We start from the raw sequence: 17,544 nt of genomic DNA, 5'->3' as shown, positions 1-17,544 counted from the left end.
CTCCTCCAAAATCGCTGGATCGATTTCAACCCAACTTGACACGCATAACAATTAATTTCTAGAAAGAGTCGTTGTGGGAATAATAACTAAATTCATATCATAGGGATAAGGGTGAAAAAGAAGTACATGCCACGGTGGGCGAATAACAAGATTTTATTCAATCAATATTTGATAAGGAGCGCAGTTAGTGACTTGCAGCAAACTCTACAGATAATTTCAAATCTTTAAAAAGCTTTCTCTCGCTGACAACCCCCACAAAGTGATGAAATGAAAAAATTTTATCGCTTACCACATTTTCGTTGTTCACACAGTAAAACTGTCGCAGCAGTTATGACGTCATGACGTTTACATTTTTTTTTGTCCTTCGGTGCTGTTCCAACACATTTAGCAGACGGTATGCATACACGCTGTTGAATGAACCGATGAAATTATATCATTGTAAGACACAGTTTAGGATATATGAGGGTAGGAGGAGATTGACGGAGAGAGAGGAGGAGGAGATGCACAGAGAAAAGAAAGAGGAGGAGATGGAGAGAGGAGGAGGTGGACATGGAAAGGAAGCAAGAGGGGATGGACGGAGAGGGGAGAAGAGGTGATGGGTGGAGAGACGGAGGGGTAGCATAGCATAGAGAGAGAGGGAAGGAGGAGATGGACTAATAGAATTGAAATAAATACACAACAGGGCAATGCCGGATACTCAGGTATCAGTAATAAATCTTTATTTAACAATACTGCGTGGTTGTCAATTTTTCATCAAGTCCCGACAAAACAATGTTCCATTCTTTGGCAGGTTTTAATACGCTGACATAATTGATTCTCCATTTTGTAAAACTAGCTTTCACTTTTCTACACTACACTTTTCGTCTGCGCTAGTGGATCATCATTTAAATGAGCTGGGAAGCATATACTTGTGTTCGGATAGTAAATGACCAATACCTCAGAAAAATATTCAGTTGTTGGTTCTTCTCTTGTCATTAGGAAATCTTCAGTTATATCTTACACATTACTTGTGCTAATATTAGTTTCAGAGTCTCTATCAACTGAATTCTCTATAAATAACTCCTCTTCAAACACATCAACAGCAATACTCTAGAATGATAATCTAGGCAACTAGAAGTAATGTAACTAATTACTTTACAAATACAACTTTTCCCATTGCAGATTCATTTTGCGTACATTCTCTCCTAGTGTCCATTGTACTCCCTAACTTATTTCATACAATTTTTTTCTCTAAATATCTCCACACTATTATCATATTCTCAAGAAACGAGAAGAAGCGATAACTAAGCTTCAAAGTATTAGATTTTTCAGTTGCGGATCAGCCTGTGCATTTACAGCATACCATCATCTATTTATACTTGCCAAGACTAATGAAATTAGGAAATTTGTGGTATGCTCCTATGGGACCAAACTGCTGAGGTCATCGGCCCCTAGGCTTACACACTATTTAATCTAACTTAAAGTAACTTACGCTAAGGATAACACACACCTATGCTCGAGGGAGGACTTGAACCTCCGAAGAAGGGAGCCGCGCGAACTGTGGCAATGTGCCCCTGACCGCGCGGCTACCACGCGTGGCGAGACTAATGAGCGTCCGCGATATCCAGTCCTTGTTGTCATCTCCTGCTGCAACAAAGAGTGTCACGTGATCCCAACGGACGAGTCTTGTAACCACTAAAGAAATGCACTGGGTTGTATGGACACTGCAGGCAGGACAGTGCTAAGTCTTGTTTGGCAGATAACCAAGTCGCTGGGATATCGTTTAATCGCGGACGTCTCACTCGGCTGTGCCTTATGCGAAATATTAGAGCGCGCCCATGGCGCTCCTTGTAGCTGACCGCAGCATAGCCGACTGGCGCCAGTGGCGGCTGCTAGCTGGCGGCGGCCACGTCCGCCGGGTCGCCAGCCGCTGGGGCCGGCGGTGTCTGCGCGCCGGACCCCTCCTGCTCGTCGCCGCCGCCATCACTGCCGCTGCCGGTGCTGCCCTCCTCTGTGTCTTCGCCCTCTCCTGGCTCTTCCTCTCCGGCGTCCTCATCATCAGACGGCAGGCAGACTCCTTTGTGCACAGCAGTCAGGTCTGCGAGCAGCGACCACAGTATGTTAGTCGAAGAGACAATGATCCGTGAATAAGGGAGCGAGCTGCACGACAAATGCTGTACCACACAATGATGCTTTTTTATCACACATCTGGCCATAAATCTCCGACCTCTTTCAGTTTCACTTCATTACTCACTACCAACTGTTTTGGACCGAAAAAAGAGGCGTAGTGGTGAAACACTGGTTTCGATTCCGGAGGATAACAGCTTTTAAAATCCTCGTTAACTCCCTGAAAATAAATAGCGCAATGGTTTCCCTGAAATGGACCTGTCTGGATATTTGATTTACTTTTACATCCTGCTCCATCAAAGTAAGAGCATATGGACTATCAGACCAATTGTGTGATTGGATTGAAGAGTTCCTAGATAACAGAGCGCAGCGAGTCATTCTCAATGGAGAGAAGTCTTCCGAAGTAAGAGTGATTTCAGGTTTGCCGCAGGGGAGTGTCGTAGGACCGTTGCTATTCACAATATACATAAATGACCTTGTGGATGACATCGGAAGTTCACTGAGGCTTTTTTGCGGATGATGCTCTGGTATATCGAGAGGTTGTAACAATGGAAAATTGTACTGAAATGCATGAGGATCTGCAGCGAATTGACGCATGGCGCAGGGAATGGCAATTGAATCTCAATGTAGACAAGTGTAATGTGCTGCGAATACATACAAAGAAAGATCCCTTATCATTTAGCTACAATATAGCAGGTCAGCAACTGGAAGCAGTTAATTCCATAAATTATCTGGGAGTACGCATTATGAGTGATTTAAAATAGAATATCATATAAAGTTTATCGTCGGTGAAGCAGATGCCAGACTGAGATTCATTGGAAGAATCCTAAGGAAATGCAATCCCAAAACAAAGGAAGTAGGTTACAGTACGCTTGTTCGCCCACTGCTTGAATACTGTTCAGCAGTGTGGGATCCGTACCGGATAGGCTTGATAGAAGAGATAGAGAAGATCCAACGGAGAGCAGCGCGCTTCGTTACAGGATCATTTAGTAATCGCGAAAGCGTTACGGAGATGATAGATAAACTCCAGTGGAAGACTCTGCAGGAGAGACGCTCAGTAGCTCGGTAAGGGCTTTTGTTGAAGTTTAGAGAACATACATTCACCGAGGAGTCAAGCAGTATATTGCTCCCTCCTACGTATATCTCGCGAAGAGACCATGAGGGTAAAATCAGAGAGATTAGAGACCACACAGAGGGATACCGACAATCCTTCTTTCCTCGAACAATAAGAGACTGGAATAGAAGGGAGAACCGATAGAGGTACTCAAGGTACCCTCCGCCACACACCGTCAGGTGGCTTGCGGAGTATGGATGTAGATGTAGATGTAGATCTCCGTCTCCAATGATCTGGTCGGTGACGGTATAATGCAATTGATCAAAGGCAAACTTTTATTTACTAGTACACAAAACAATACATGCAATAATGTAGCACCCAAGCCATTAACATTTTTCACACAACTTCAGTTACTGATTTTCATTTATGTAGAAAGAGATGTTAAAATATAATTATTTATGCACGAATGTAATTACGAGGGTAATCCCGAAAGTAAGGTCTCCTATTTTTTATAAGTACATAGACCTGTTTATTTCTACAATGGTTTACATCATTTTACAGCTTGAACATTTAGCTATTTTTCGACATAATCACCATTTCTGTCGATACATTTTTGTAGACGCTGTGGCAGTTTTTGTATGCCCATGTCATACCAGCTCGCCGCCATGCTGTTCAGAAAGAAAAGGACATAGTGATAGACATACCTGGGGTTGTGAAGCAGCTGAATGGGTTGAAAATAAATAAATCGCCAGGTCCTGGTGGGATTCCATTTCGGTTTTACAGAGAGCACTCTACTGCATTGGCTCCTTACTTAGCTTGCATTTATCGCGAATCTCTTGCCCAACGTTAAGTCCCGAGCGACTGGAAAAAAGCGCAGGTGACGCCTGTATATAAGAAGGGTAAAAGGACCAATATCCTTAACATCGGTTTGTTGCAGGATTCTCGAAAATATTCTCAGTTCGAATATAATGAATTTCCTCGAGACAGAGAAGTTGCTGTCCATGCGTCAGCGCGGCTTTAGAAAGCATCGCTCCTGCGAAACGCAACTCGCACTTTTTTCACATGATATCTTGCGAACCATGCATGAAGGGTATCAGACGGATGCCATATTCCTTGACTTCCGGAAAGCGTTTGACTCGGTGCCCCACTGCAGACTCCTAACTAAGGTACGAGCATATCGGATTCGTTCCCAAGTATGTGAGTGGCTCGAAGACGTCTTAAGTAATAGAACCCAGTACGTTGTCCTCGATGGTGAGTGTTCATTGGAGGTGAGGGTAGCATCTGGAGTGCCCCAGGGAAGTGTGGTAGGTCCGCTATTGTTTTCTATCTACATAAATGATCTTTTGGATAGGGTGGATAGCAATGTGCGGCTGTTTGCTGATGATGCTGTCGTGTACGGGAAGGTGTCGTCGTTGAGTGACTGTAGGAGGATACAAGATGACTTGGACAGGATTTGTGATTGCTGTAAAGAATGGCAGCCAACTCTAAATATAGATAAATGTAAATTAATGCAGATGAAGAGGCAAAAGAACCCAGTAATGTTTGAATACTATATTAGTAGTGTAGCGCTTGACACAGACACGTCGATTAAATATTTGGGCATAACACTGCAGAGAGATATGAAGTGGGACAAGCATGTAATGACAGCTGTGGGGAAGGCGGATAGTCGTCTTCGGTCCATTGGTAGAATTTTGGGAAGATGTGGTTCATCTGTAAAGGAGACCGCTTATAAAACACTAATACGACCTACTGTACTGCTCGAGCGTTTGACATCCCTATCATGTCGGATTGAGGGAGGACATAGAAGCAATTCAGAGGCGGGCTGCTATATTTGTTACTGGTAGGTTTGATCATCACGTGAGTGTTACGGAAATGCTTCAGGTACTCGGGTGGGAGTCTCTGGAGGAAAGGAGGCGTTCTTTTCGTGAATCGCTAGTGAGGAAATTTAGAGAACCAGCATTTGAGGCTGACTACAGTACAATTTTACTGCCGCCAACTTATATTGCGCGGACAGACCATAAAGACAAGATAAGAGACGTTAGGGCTCGTACAGAGGCATATAGGCAGTCATTTTTCCCTTGTTCTGTTTGGGAGTGGAACTGGGAGAGAAGATGCTAGTTGTGGTACGAGGTACCCTCCGCCACGCACCGTATTGTGGATTGCGGAGTATGTATGTAGATGTAGATGTAGATGTAGAACCTCTTCTTTCAGCTCGTCGTCGGAGCTGAATCGCTTTCCGGCCAAATGTTCTTTTAACGTGGAGAACAGGTGATAGTCACTGGGCGCCAAGTCAGGACTATAGGGTGTGTGTGTGATTATGTTCCACTGAAACTGTTTCAGGAGAGCAACGATTTGCCGAGCGATATGTGGGCAAGCGTTGTCATAGAGAATGTGTACATCCTTGCTCAAGATTCCTCCGTTCCTCAATTGCCTGTTAGAGTTTTTTCGGAGTCTCACAGTACTTGTCAGCGTTAATTGTGGTCCTAGCGATTCAGCTCCGACGACGAGGTGAAAGAAGAGGTTCATAATTTTCTGAACAGCATGGCGGGGAGCTGGTATGACATGGGCATACAAAAACTGCCACAGCGACTACAAAAATGCATCGACAGAAATGGTGATTATGTCGAAAAATAGTTAAATGTTCAATCTGTAAATTGATGTAAACCATTGTAGAAATAAACAGGTCTATGCACTTATAAAAAAATAGGAGACCTTACTTTTGGGATTACCCTCGTATTTATGTACGAATGTATTTTGGAAGTAATATCATAATACTAAAGAATTATCTAACAAATATTGTAATCTTGAAAACATCAGTAACAGTGATTATTATTATTGTTATTATTATTTTTGATATTACTATTTTTACTATGTTCTATTCTCTCTAATACTTACAGCATTAATTTTAAATGTAAAAATAATGAAATCAAAATACTAAGATGTAAACGTATAACACTCAACGATGATGTTATCTCATTGTCAAATTGCGTCTTTGTGCATTTAGGTATATCTTTGTTTACTTTTCTTTTGGTATTTTCAAGTAACTGTGAGTTGGGAGTCGCATATGTTACGTTGTTGATGTGCGCACATATCGCACATGTTGTATTTGGTGTAGTGAAGCTATAAAGGATGTATTAAAATGAATCAAGACTCAAATCGCTCGTAACTTCCAATAACCTTTCATTCAAAAATTAATTCATATGACAAAACCGAGACCAAAAACTTTTTTTATCAATTGGGAAAAAAGGTACTGCAAGACTAGCTGTGCCAAGAATTGCAAGGAACTGTACTGGACGTCCCAACAATTTAATCACTAATATTCAGAGTAAAATCAAAATAGATATCCTAATCTTAATCTCTTTCGCTGTGGTTTTTAAGGAACTGAAAAACTTCACGCAAGCCAGAACACTGCGAAAAGACTGAGGTTTGTCAAGCAATGATTTTATACTCAATTTTGTCATTATTTGAAAGAGATTATAAAGGAATCGGACTTTAAATGTTAATTATCCATTCTGCCTTTTACTACTGGATGATGGATAAAGAAAGTTAAAGCGCCAGGAGGTGCCAAAACTGCGCTCCACCAATGTCCATGTTCGGGATGTCTTGTCACAGCCACTGCTCCCAACATGGTGAATCGTGCGGATGCCATAATTCGTGCAGACCTGTGCATCACAACTCTTGGCACAGCTATCAGTGAACATTGGAAGTATGTGTTTAATGATCGGGAGATTCTTGGATTTGGAGTTTAAAGTTGTGCTCAAGATGGGTTCCACGCATGCTCACAACAAACTATACGATTCAACGAAAATTGGAGCAATTTGAGGCCAATGGGGAGATTACTGGGTCACGGATTGTTATGGGCTACGAGACTTGGGTATATCACTTTGAGCTGAAAAAAAGGCAATCACTTTGTAAAATTCCTGTGCTGAAGTATTGACTTCCTTACTATTTGTAAGGAGTCTACCAACTTGATTAAGTAAGAAGATTTTTTGTAGAGCTTGCACAGTTGTCAGTAACGATAGATTTTTGCTTTCTGTAGGAACTTTGATAAAGGATGCAAATCTCCTGAAACATGTCTTCAAGAAACTCTAGTGTGCAAGTGAGACTACACTACATCAGTGGAGTCATATTCAAAATGACCTAGTTTCTTGAGACTGGAGATATTCTTAACTGCATTGTCCGCTGCATGCCTGACAATCTTGTGGGCATCGTGTGAATCTGAGTACTATTGCAGGAAAGATTCCCGAGTCACTAACTGCTTTCTTATCGTAATCGTCTCTTTCCCCACAGACATAATACGTAAATAAGCAACTGCTGTTACTACAGCCAGTCGTCAAGTAAACTACTTTGCATACTGTTGCACGCAGTCCAAGCAGGCAATGCCCATATCTAAAGAGAAACGCGACCGATAGCCTGCGACAGCCGTAAATAAATATGAAGAGATCCCACAAACGTAAAGACTACACGGGCTGAATTCTAATTTCTATTATTTTAAACCACACTGTTTTCTCTCTGCATACCTTATCTAAACTGTTCATTACATAGCAAGCATGTAATAAATATTGTTCCTTGGCTACACATTTCACTTTACGCTGCTGTCAAGATCAATATAAGATGATATTGGAAATTAACGTCAACAGTTGTCTGCACAGTTTACAGTGCAGTCAACCTACCTCTGCATCTATGCTCTGCAAGTCTCCTTATAATGTGTGGCAAGGGATACTTTGGTCCTACTAACCGCTCACTCTCTTCCTATCCCATTCCAATAGTAAAGAACAGCGGCTTTCTGTTACGTTCCGTGAGAGCTCAATTTTCTCTGAGGTTCTCGTCATTATCGTTTAGAAATATATTGGTGATGGGAACTCATGTATTTCTCACAGAGTCGTAATTTTAATAATAATATTAATAATAAAAATAATAATAATAACAACAATACCATTACGACCTTATTTCTTCCGTCAGAGGGTTCGGATGAGTATCTCCGCTCAGTTCTTTTTTCAGTCTTCCGTTTTCCTTGTGTCACTCCGTCCAGGTAAGAGTCCTAAACAAACTGTCAGAACTCAAGAAATGGCAGAACGACTGAAGTGTAAGCATCATCCTGCGTTGATAAATTGTATTTCCTTAGCAATCGTTGAATGAACTGCAGTATGGCATATAGCTATTCTACAACTTGTTACGTGTGTCTCTTGAAACTTTAAATCGCAAGTTATTGGACAATTATTTAACGCATACAACTTTATAACATAGGCAGCTACAGCCGCCCGCGAGAGGCGACATACATTTACAATCTCGGCTTCCGATTTCTTGAAGATTTTTCCTTGAAGAGGTTGAGATAGTTCGCATAAGAACACACTACCCTTGCATACTTTAAATAAACCGATAGAGCTAACACACTGCCGTATTGTAATTAATTTTGGTTGTTTGAACACTATAATTTAACTCCTTGGATCCAATGATCTTTAGTATTCATCAAACCTTTCTTAGGTGTCCACGGCTGTTCAGTACTTTGAGAGAAGCGTATTTGTGCCATAAGCTGTACCATTGTGTGTTTATTCTTTGTCGGTTTCGGTTATCGGATGTTTGTTACAACTAAAAGCGGTAGAGAATAAACATACAATTGTGCAGCTGGTGGCACGAATATGTATTTTATACTCACTTTTGGTACCTTATTCGCTCATTATTCATATGTAGCATTCTCTCTAATACAATGAGCTATCGTTATGATAGTCACGTGAAGTTTTTTACTATTTTCTTTGGTCTGTAGATTCAATGTTATATTGTTAAGGCGCTCGTCAACCTTTGGAGTTCAAAATCCCGCTGCGCCTATCACGTGTTGTTGTCTTCCCTCCTATTAAAGCCCGCCAGTTTAGTGTACAGCTGACCGACTCCAGGGCTTTATCTTCGAGATAACCGACTACAGGATATGTAAATTTCGTATGGTGTATTTGGACATTGAAGTTACGTAACGCGGTTTATTAATCTGTTCTTCTGGTTTCCTGGCTTGTCATTATAAATGGGTCTCCTGTTATCTGATATGTTCATTTTTGGTTCTGACTAGTTGGTTACTGGTAAGTGTCTTAAATAAGGTTTTTAACCTTACAAGAGTTTTAATATTTTTAGTCCTACAGCTGCATTAAATTTGCACATGTAGGCCCATAGTTTACTTAATTTCTCGCTTCCTGACTTTTTATCTTGCATAACTTTCTCCATCTGGGGGTTGTTATCCTTGTAGTAACAGGGGTGGTTTGAGGGCTACGTTTCTGAGTCAGACGCTCTTTGATGGTGTCTTATTTTATGCTTCTTGTATTAGAATTTAATCACAATTCACTACATTAACCACTGATCTTTTCATCGTAGTACCTCAACCCCTGCACGTTTCGCCCCAATGCTCTGTCTGTTGTTGTTTTTTGACGGCTCCCCCTTTTCATAGCGTTGGAATCTGCGACTACGAACGTTGGGAGTGTCTCCGTGTGCTAATCTATGCGACACTAGTGTAAGATTGCGTCAGCATCGAGACACACCAATGTTGAATTTGTATCTGTCCTGAGACGCCATGACCGGCCTCATTTGAACTCTTCTGTTGGGAGAGTTAATTTGGAATTGGAACGGCTGTTTGGGTCGGGTGCGGGGGCTCATATTGGTGTGGTTCCTGTTGATTCTCTCAGTAGGTGCGACTATACCAGGCATGGCCTACATCTCAACGGTAAAGGGAAGGGGAAACTGGTTGGGGTAATAGCAGGAAATTTAAGGGGGGGAGGCACTGCCATGAATGGTAAAATACCAGTGGTTACAGGTGTTGGAGCAGCACCTTTTTTAGGATAGGTAAGACAGAAAGATATCAAGTTCTACGAGAGGTCAGGATTGAAACAAATCTTCAGTTTAGGAAAGAAATTAAACAGCACAATTCTAACACATTGGATCACCAATCACAGCTGTCAATTATAAATTTTCACCAATCACCAGAAATTTTATCTCCACCAAGTTGTATCTCAGTCCTCAATAATTGCATTCATGAATTAAAGTCACCCAACCCAGTTGACTTAATCTGCCTCTCTGAACATCATGTGACCACTGGTATAGGAACAAGGCCTAAGCACAATGAGAAACTCAGACAGGAGAGTACTGCAAATGTTAGAATAAGGAAAGGTTCTCATAAAAGTATAATTAAAAATAATGTAAGTATATTTCATCAAAATATTGGGAGTTTAAAGAATAAAATAGATGAGCTTCTGATTTGTTTAGAAGTTGAGGATGACATAGATATACTATGCCTGTCTGAGCATCACATCGTTACTGATATGGATAAGGTAAATGTAAGCGGATATAAGCTCTCTGCACATGTAATGAGAGAAAATATGGAGAAAGGAGGAGTTGCCATATATGTCAAAAGTTATCAATGTGCAAAAAGTATAGAAACAAAAAAGTTTTGTGTAGAGAAACATATAAAAGCATGTGCCTGTGAGCTTAAATTAAATAAAGGCACATTTATAATTGTAACTGTATATAGGTCCCCATTAGGAAATTTTCATCTATTTCTGAAAAATTTGGACTCCTTGTTGTGCTATCTGTCAGACAGTGGGAAACAAATTATTATTTGTGGGGACTTCAATGTAGATTCTCTGAAAGGGGGTAATAGGAAAAATGACCTTGAAGTATTACTCGGTTCTTTCAATTTGACACTCATTATTGATTTTCCTACTGATAGCAGCTCACTGATAGATAACTTCTTTATAGACCAAGATAAGTTTAACCAGATAAATGCTCAGCCTGTTGAGAATGGTCTTTCTGATCATGGTGCACAGCTAGTTACAATATATGACATAGCTCCATTCAGCAATACCAAACAGTCCTCCAAAGTAGTACGTTCAGTCAACGATTTAACAATTGCAAATTTCAGGGAAAGCCTAAAGCAGTTAGACTGGGATGAGGTGCACCATGAACCTGATGCCAATTTAAAATATAATTTATTTCATGACGTTTTTGTAAATGCATTTGAAAACTGCTTCCCCAAGAAAATAGTTAAATATACTCGTAAGAAACCTTGTAATAAACCATGGCTTACTAAGGGTATAAAAATATCTTGTAACCGAAAAGGGAAATGTATCTGACAGCAAGAAAGAGTAGTGACCCAGAAACTATCAAACATTATAAAAACTACTGTGTTATATTAAGAAAAGTTATTAAAAATTCCAGAAGTATATGTATCATGTCTGAAATCAGCAACTCTGATAATAAAATTAAAACAATTTGGAATATTATTAAAAGAGAAACAGGTCAGCCAAGAGCACAGGAAGACAGTATTACCATCAAATTGAATGAAAAATTTACAAACAAAAAGTCAGAAGTTGAAAATATTTTTAATAATCATTTTCTAAATGTTGTGGATATAGTAGGATCCAGGTGTTCATTAGAAGATGCTAGGCTGTTAATGGAAGAGGCCATACCTATGCAATTTGATACAATTGAAATCTCACCCACTTCTCCCTCTGAAATTAGGAAAATAATAAACTTGCTTAAAAGCAAAAACTCACATGGAATTGATGGCATTTCCAGCAAAATACTAAAAGCTTGTTCTCAACAGGTAAGTAAGATTCTCAGCCACCTGTGTAATAGCTCTCTGGAACAGGGCATTTTCCCTGATATGCTATTGTTATATCTTTGCACAAAAAGGGGGATAGATCTGATGTCAACAATTACCGTCCAATCTCCCTTCTAACAGCTTTATCCAAAATTTTTGAGAAAGTAATGTACTCAAGAGTAGCTTCACATATCTGTAAAAATGAAGTACTAACAAAATGTCAGTTTGGTTTCCAGAAAGGTTTTTCAACAGAAAATGCCATATATGCCTTCACCAATCAAATTTTGAATGATCTGAATAACCAAACACCACCCATTGGGATTTTTTGTAATCTCTCAAAGGCTTTTTATTGTGTAAATCATGAAATTCTGCTAGACAAGCTCAAATATTGTGGCATGAGTGGGACAGTGCACAAATGGTTCAATTCATACCTAACTGGACTAGTGCAGAAAGTTGAAATAAGCAGTTCTCATAATATGCAAAGATCAGCACATTCCTCAAACTGGGGAACTATCAAGAATGGGGTTCCACGAGGGTCAGTCTTGGGTCCTTTGTTGTTCTTAATATATATTAGTGACTTGCCATTCTATATTCATGAAGAGGCAAAGTTAGTTCTCTTTGCTGATGATACAAGTAAAGTAATCACACCTGACAAACAAGAATTAACTGATGAAATTGTCAATACTATCTTTCAGAAAATTACTAAGTGGTTCCTTGTAAACGGACTCTCACTGAATTTTGATAAGACACAGTACATACAGTTCCGTACAGTAAATGGTATGACGCCATTAATAAATATAGACCTTAATCAGAAGCATATAGCTAAGGTAGAATATTCCAAATTTTTAGGTGTGTCCATTGATGAGAGATTAAATTAGAAGAAACACATTGATGATCTGCTGAAACGTTTGAGTTCAGCTACTTATGCAATAAGGGTCATTGCAAATTTTGGTGATAAACATCTTAGTAAATTAGCTTACTACGCCTATTTTCACTCATTGCTTTCATATGGTATCGTATTTTGGGGTAATTCATCACTGAGGAATAAAGTATTTATTGCACAAAAGCGTGTAATCAGAATAATAGCTGGAGTCCACCCAAGATCATCCTGCAGACATTTATTTAAGGATCTAGGGATATTCACAGTAGCTTCTCAGTATATATACTCTCATATGAAATTTGTTATTAACAACCAAATCCAATTCAAAAGTAATAGCAGTGTGCATAACTACAATACTAGGAGAAAGGATGATCTTCACTATTCAAGATTAAATCTAACTTTGACACAGAAAGGGGTGAATTATACTGCCACTAAAGTCTTTGGTCACTTACCAAATAGTATCAAAAGTCTGGCAGATAACCAACAAGTATTTAAGAAGAAATTAAAAGAATTTCTGAATGACAACTCCTTCTACTCCATAGACGAATTTTTAGATATAAATTAAGGAAAAAAATTAAATAAAAAATTAAAAAACACAAAAAATAAAAAGTTGTCATATTAACTTACGTATGTTGTTAAATTAACTTAATTATGTCATGTATTGGAAAATTTGACTCGTTCCACATCATTACGAAATATCGTATTCATGATCCATGGAACTAGTATTAATCTAATCTAATCTAAGTACTTTTTATTTAGGTTTACTTTCATTGGCTGTCATTAATTAATTTTTTAAATATATGAGTGCAGATTGCACGAATGATTTCCTTTCCATGTAGCATCACCTAAGACGCCACTTCAACGTAGTGAAACTGGTTGCGTGAATAAATCATCGATGGACAGCTTTTTGTGGTTTTATTCAAGTTCAGTCTACCAATTATTTAACGGTTGTGAGGTGTTTCCAGTGATTGATAGCCAGACTTACAGTGAATCGGTAATCGGTATTTCTGCTGATTTATGAGCAATGCGTTACATTTATGATCGTTGGGGGCAGCTGCCAGCTTCTGCGTCAATCCCCCACGCTTTGCTGGTCTTTCTACATTTCGTTAGAAAGATTTTTTAACCGGCTTCTGATATTGCCTACCGATTTCGCGCAAAATTTACTATCTGTGAAAAATTTAATATACAAGAGACTTAAGTATCATAGTCAAAATGGTTGTAAAGGATGCCCACCTTTATACCTATATTTTACGGTGCTTATTTATTAATCAGGAATAAAAGTCTCCTTTTTCATATTAGATTATTACAAACATCATTTTGTTGGTTGTAAAGTACTTACTGACTGGATAATTTGTATACATAATTGTCTTTGATAACAAATATGACCACTACTGTAGGCCGTTATCTCTGCCGGTCGCAGAAGCTGACTTTTCTAAACAAATAGACTTTCTGGAACGACAAACATGTTTGTCATTGTCGTCTTGAATTGTAACTTACCTATTGCTACTACGATCTAAATTGCTTACTGTACTTGAAAATGTTCGTCGAGTTAAAGTTATAAGTTATCTGGTCCTAATGACAGTCTCTGGTCTCTGCCCGTAGTACAAGCCAGGACAAACATTCTGAATACAAAACACATTTTTGGATACCTAAAAATGTATACACAAGGATGTATCATAAATTCGTGATTATTATTTCCCGTCGTTCCGTTCGTTTTTAAAGATGTTTTCTCTTCATTCCCACATGGACCCTTATCCCTACAATTACTCTTATTACAAATACTGTCATTGTTTAAAATTGAAAAAGTGCGAAAGTTTCACTATTTCTCACCAGCCGGGGACATATAATGTTGGATCAATGGAAGATATAGATTTTTTTTTTAAGTCTTCAATCTTACTGGTTTCATAAGGCCTGGCACGAAACTCTCTTCGTCTCAGAGGAGCACTTGCAACAACCTACTTCACAGTTATTTTCAGGATGTATTCCAATCTCTGTGTCTCAGTTATTCCCTGATGTCTTGACAGATCTCCTATCATCCTGTTCCTTCTCCTTGTCTGTTTCTTCCATATATACCTTTCCTCATCGATTCTCCGGAGAACCCTCTCATCAATTACCTTATCAGCCCACTTAATTTTCAACATTCTTCTGTTTCACCACATCTCAAATGCTTCGATTGTCTTCTGTTTCGATTTTCCCACAGTTTGTGTTTCACCACCATACAATGGTGTGCTCCAAACGTGCGTTCTCAGAAATTTCCTCACATTAAGGCCTATGTTTGATACTAATACATTTCTCTTGGCCAGGAATGTCATTTTTGCCGATGCTCATCTCTTTTTTATGTACTTCTTGCTCCGTCCGAGATGGGTTATTTTGCTGCCTAGGTAACAGAATTCCCTTAGATGGGTTATTTTGCTGCCTAGGTAACAGAATTCCCTTACTCCATCTATTTCGTGCTCACCAAATCTGATATAAGTTTCTCATTGTTCTGATTTCTTCTACTTCTCTTCGACTTACTCTTACTCCATATTCTTGTCATTGATATCCTTTCATCTTGTATCTTACTTCAACGAATAGTGGGTGGGTTTTAGAAAGGGATGATTTAGCAAGCGCGAGAGTGTGACACTGATTCATATCGGACGTCAGCGCCAAACGTTGCAAGAGAAGCAATGTGCATCAGGGAGAGGCTTTGTGTTACAATTTCGAGGGATCACGGTAGAGGAAGACTCGAGAAACGTGTTACACCTCGCTTAATGACCTCGACAAGAAAGTCAGATAAATTTGAGCTAGTACCAACGCTTAGTGACAGCTCCCCCCAAGTGAGCAGACTCTTATTCTCAGACCAGTAGAGTGGCCTTAGTTCGAGTGCAGAGAGATGTACGCACCGTCGGTGGCGGTGGTCATGGCGCACATGAGCGCCAGAGGGTTGCCGTAGGTGAGTCCGTCGCTGCCGCAGACGGGCGCCGCCTGCAGCGCCTCCGGCACCAGCCGCAGCCGCTCGCACGGGTGGTCCGAGGAGTCGCACGGGATGCCCACCTTGGTGATGCTGTCTGCAACGACCAGGACTCAAGTTACATACTATTCGTTTTTCATTCACCGCAAGAGAAACTCTCGCAAAGAAATTATCAACTATCAAAATACTCGACGAAAGACGCAAACTGCTGTGTGTGGCTTTCCGCAGGGGCCAATACTGCAAGCCAGGCTTCAAGCGCTACATACACCGCGCCGTTCCTCGGACTGTCACAGGTGGCGCACCAGTTTCAGCCGAACTAAAAGTGTCAGGAACTATCTTGTCATCAAAAACAGCTAGTAATTCTGTCATTGCACAAACTATCCTTTCATCAAGCCCACCTGTTAATACTGTCATAGACGCTTTGGCGGCGAGTGCTCACGCGTTGTCCTGTAAGGAATAACCGCAACTCTTTTTGTTACTATTTAGCTCCCTGTACTGTAGCTCCCAGCAACTACAAAGGGAGACCAGACTGAATGATTGGAACTTGGGTAGAAGACGTTATGATACCAAAGGATCGAAGCTACGCAACTCTTCGGTAATACACACATCAAAAAAATTTTTGCATCACCTCGGTTCCGAGAGTTTCGGAACCTGTTCAGAAAATTGTAATAGACATCTACATAAACATCATTTCCAACTTTTAATTGCTCATGGAAACCGCACATTTCCTGTTGTACCATCATATAGTGAGACCTTCAGAGGTGGTGGTGCAGATTACTGCACACACCGGTACCTCTAATACCCAGTAGCACGTCCTCTTGCATTGATGCATGCCTGTATTCGTCGCGGCATACTATCCACAAGTCATTCACAAGATGTGCATTAAGGGGGCGCGAATTGTCTTCCATGAAGACGAATGCCTTGTCAATATGCTGCCGATATGGTTGTACCATCGGCCGGAGGTATCGTAAAGCCGTTAGGGCGCCTTCCTGTCCGCAGCTCGTGATCGTGCGGTAGCGTTCTCGCTTCCCACGCCCGTGTTCCCGGGTTCGATTCCCGGCAGGGTGAGGGATTTTGTCTGCCTCGTGATGACTGGGTGTTGTGTGATGTCCTTAGGTTAGTTAGGTTTACGTAGTTCTAAGTTTTAGAGGACTGATGACCATAGCTGTTAAGTCCCATAGTGCTCAGAGCCATTTGAACCATTTTTTGGCGTCTTCCATGGCCACCAGCAGCGTACGTCGGCCCCACATAATGCCACCGCAAAACTTCAGGGAACCTCCACCTTGCTGCACTCGCTGGGAAGTGTGTCTAAGTCGATCGGACTGGCCGGGTTGCCTTCAAACACGTCTCCGACAATCGTCTGGTTGAAGGCATATGCAACACTCATCGGCGAAGAGAACGTGATGTCAGTTCTGAGAGGTCCATTCGGTATGCTGTCGTGCCCATCTGTACCGCGCTGCATGGTGTCGTGGACGCAAAGATGGACATCGCCAAGGACGTCGGAAGTGAAGTTGTGCATCATGCAGACTATTGCGCAGAGTTTGAGTCGTAACACGATGACCTGTGGCTGCACGAAAGGCAGTATTCAACATGGTGACGTTGCTATCAGGGTTCATCCGAGCCATAATCCGTAGCTAGCGGCCATCCAATGCAGTAGCAGTCCTTGGCCGGCCTGACCGAGGCATGTCATCGGCAGTTCCTCTGTATCTCCTCCATGTCCGAACAACATCGCTTTGATTCTATATGAGATGCCTGGACACTTCCCTTGTTGAGAGCCCTTCCTGCCACAAAGGAACAATGCGGACCCGATCGATCCGCGGTATTGACCCTCTAGTCATGGTTGAACTACAGACAACACCAGCCGTGTACCCCTACCTGGTGGAATGACTGGAACTGATCGGCTGTCGGACTCCCTCCGTCTAATAGGCGCTGCTCATGCATGGTTGTTTGCATCTTTTGGCGGGTTTAGTGACATC

General features: G+C 40.8%; 1 protein-coding gene across 1 annotated transcript in view; it reads right to left on the bottom strand.

The window, feature by feature from the left end:
• Positions 1-767: 767 nt before the first annotated feature.
• LOC126454983 (serine protease inhibitor dipetalogastin-like) overlaps positions 768-17,544 on the bottom strand; it is a 289,557-nt gene continuing 272,780 nt past the window's right edge. The window contains exons 8-9 of the mRNA XM_050091141.1: positions 15,501-15,665; positions 768-2,077 (exon numbers count right to left, since the gene is read on the bottom strand). Coding sequence (XP_049947098.1) covers positions 1,872-2,077; positions 15,501-15,665 — 371 coding nt within the window. The 3' untranslated portion in view covers positions 768-1,871. The remainder of the gene's footprint in view (positions 2,078-15,500; positions 15,666-17,544) is intronic.

Source organism: Schistocerca serialis, chromosome 1 (genome assembly GCF_023864345.2).
Source record: "Schistocerca serialis cubense isolate TAMUIC-IGC-003099 chromosome 1, iqSchSeri2.2, whole genome shotgun sequence".
NCBI classification, from domain to species: Eukaryota; Metazoa; Arthropoda; class Insecta; order Orthoptera; family Acrididae; genus Schistocerca; species Schistocerca serialis.
This window is presented reverse-complemented; position numbering and strand designations above follow the sequence as displayed.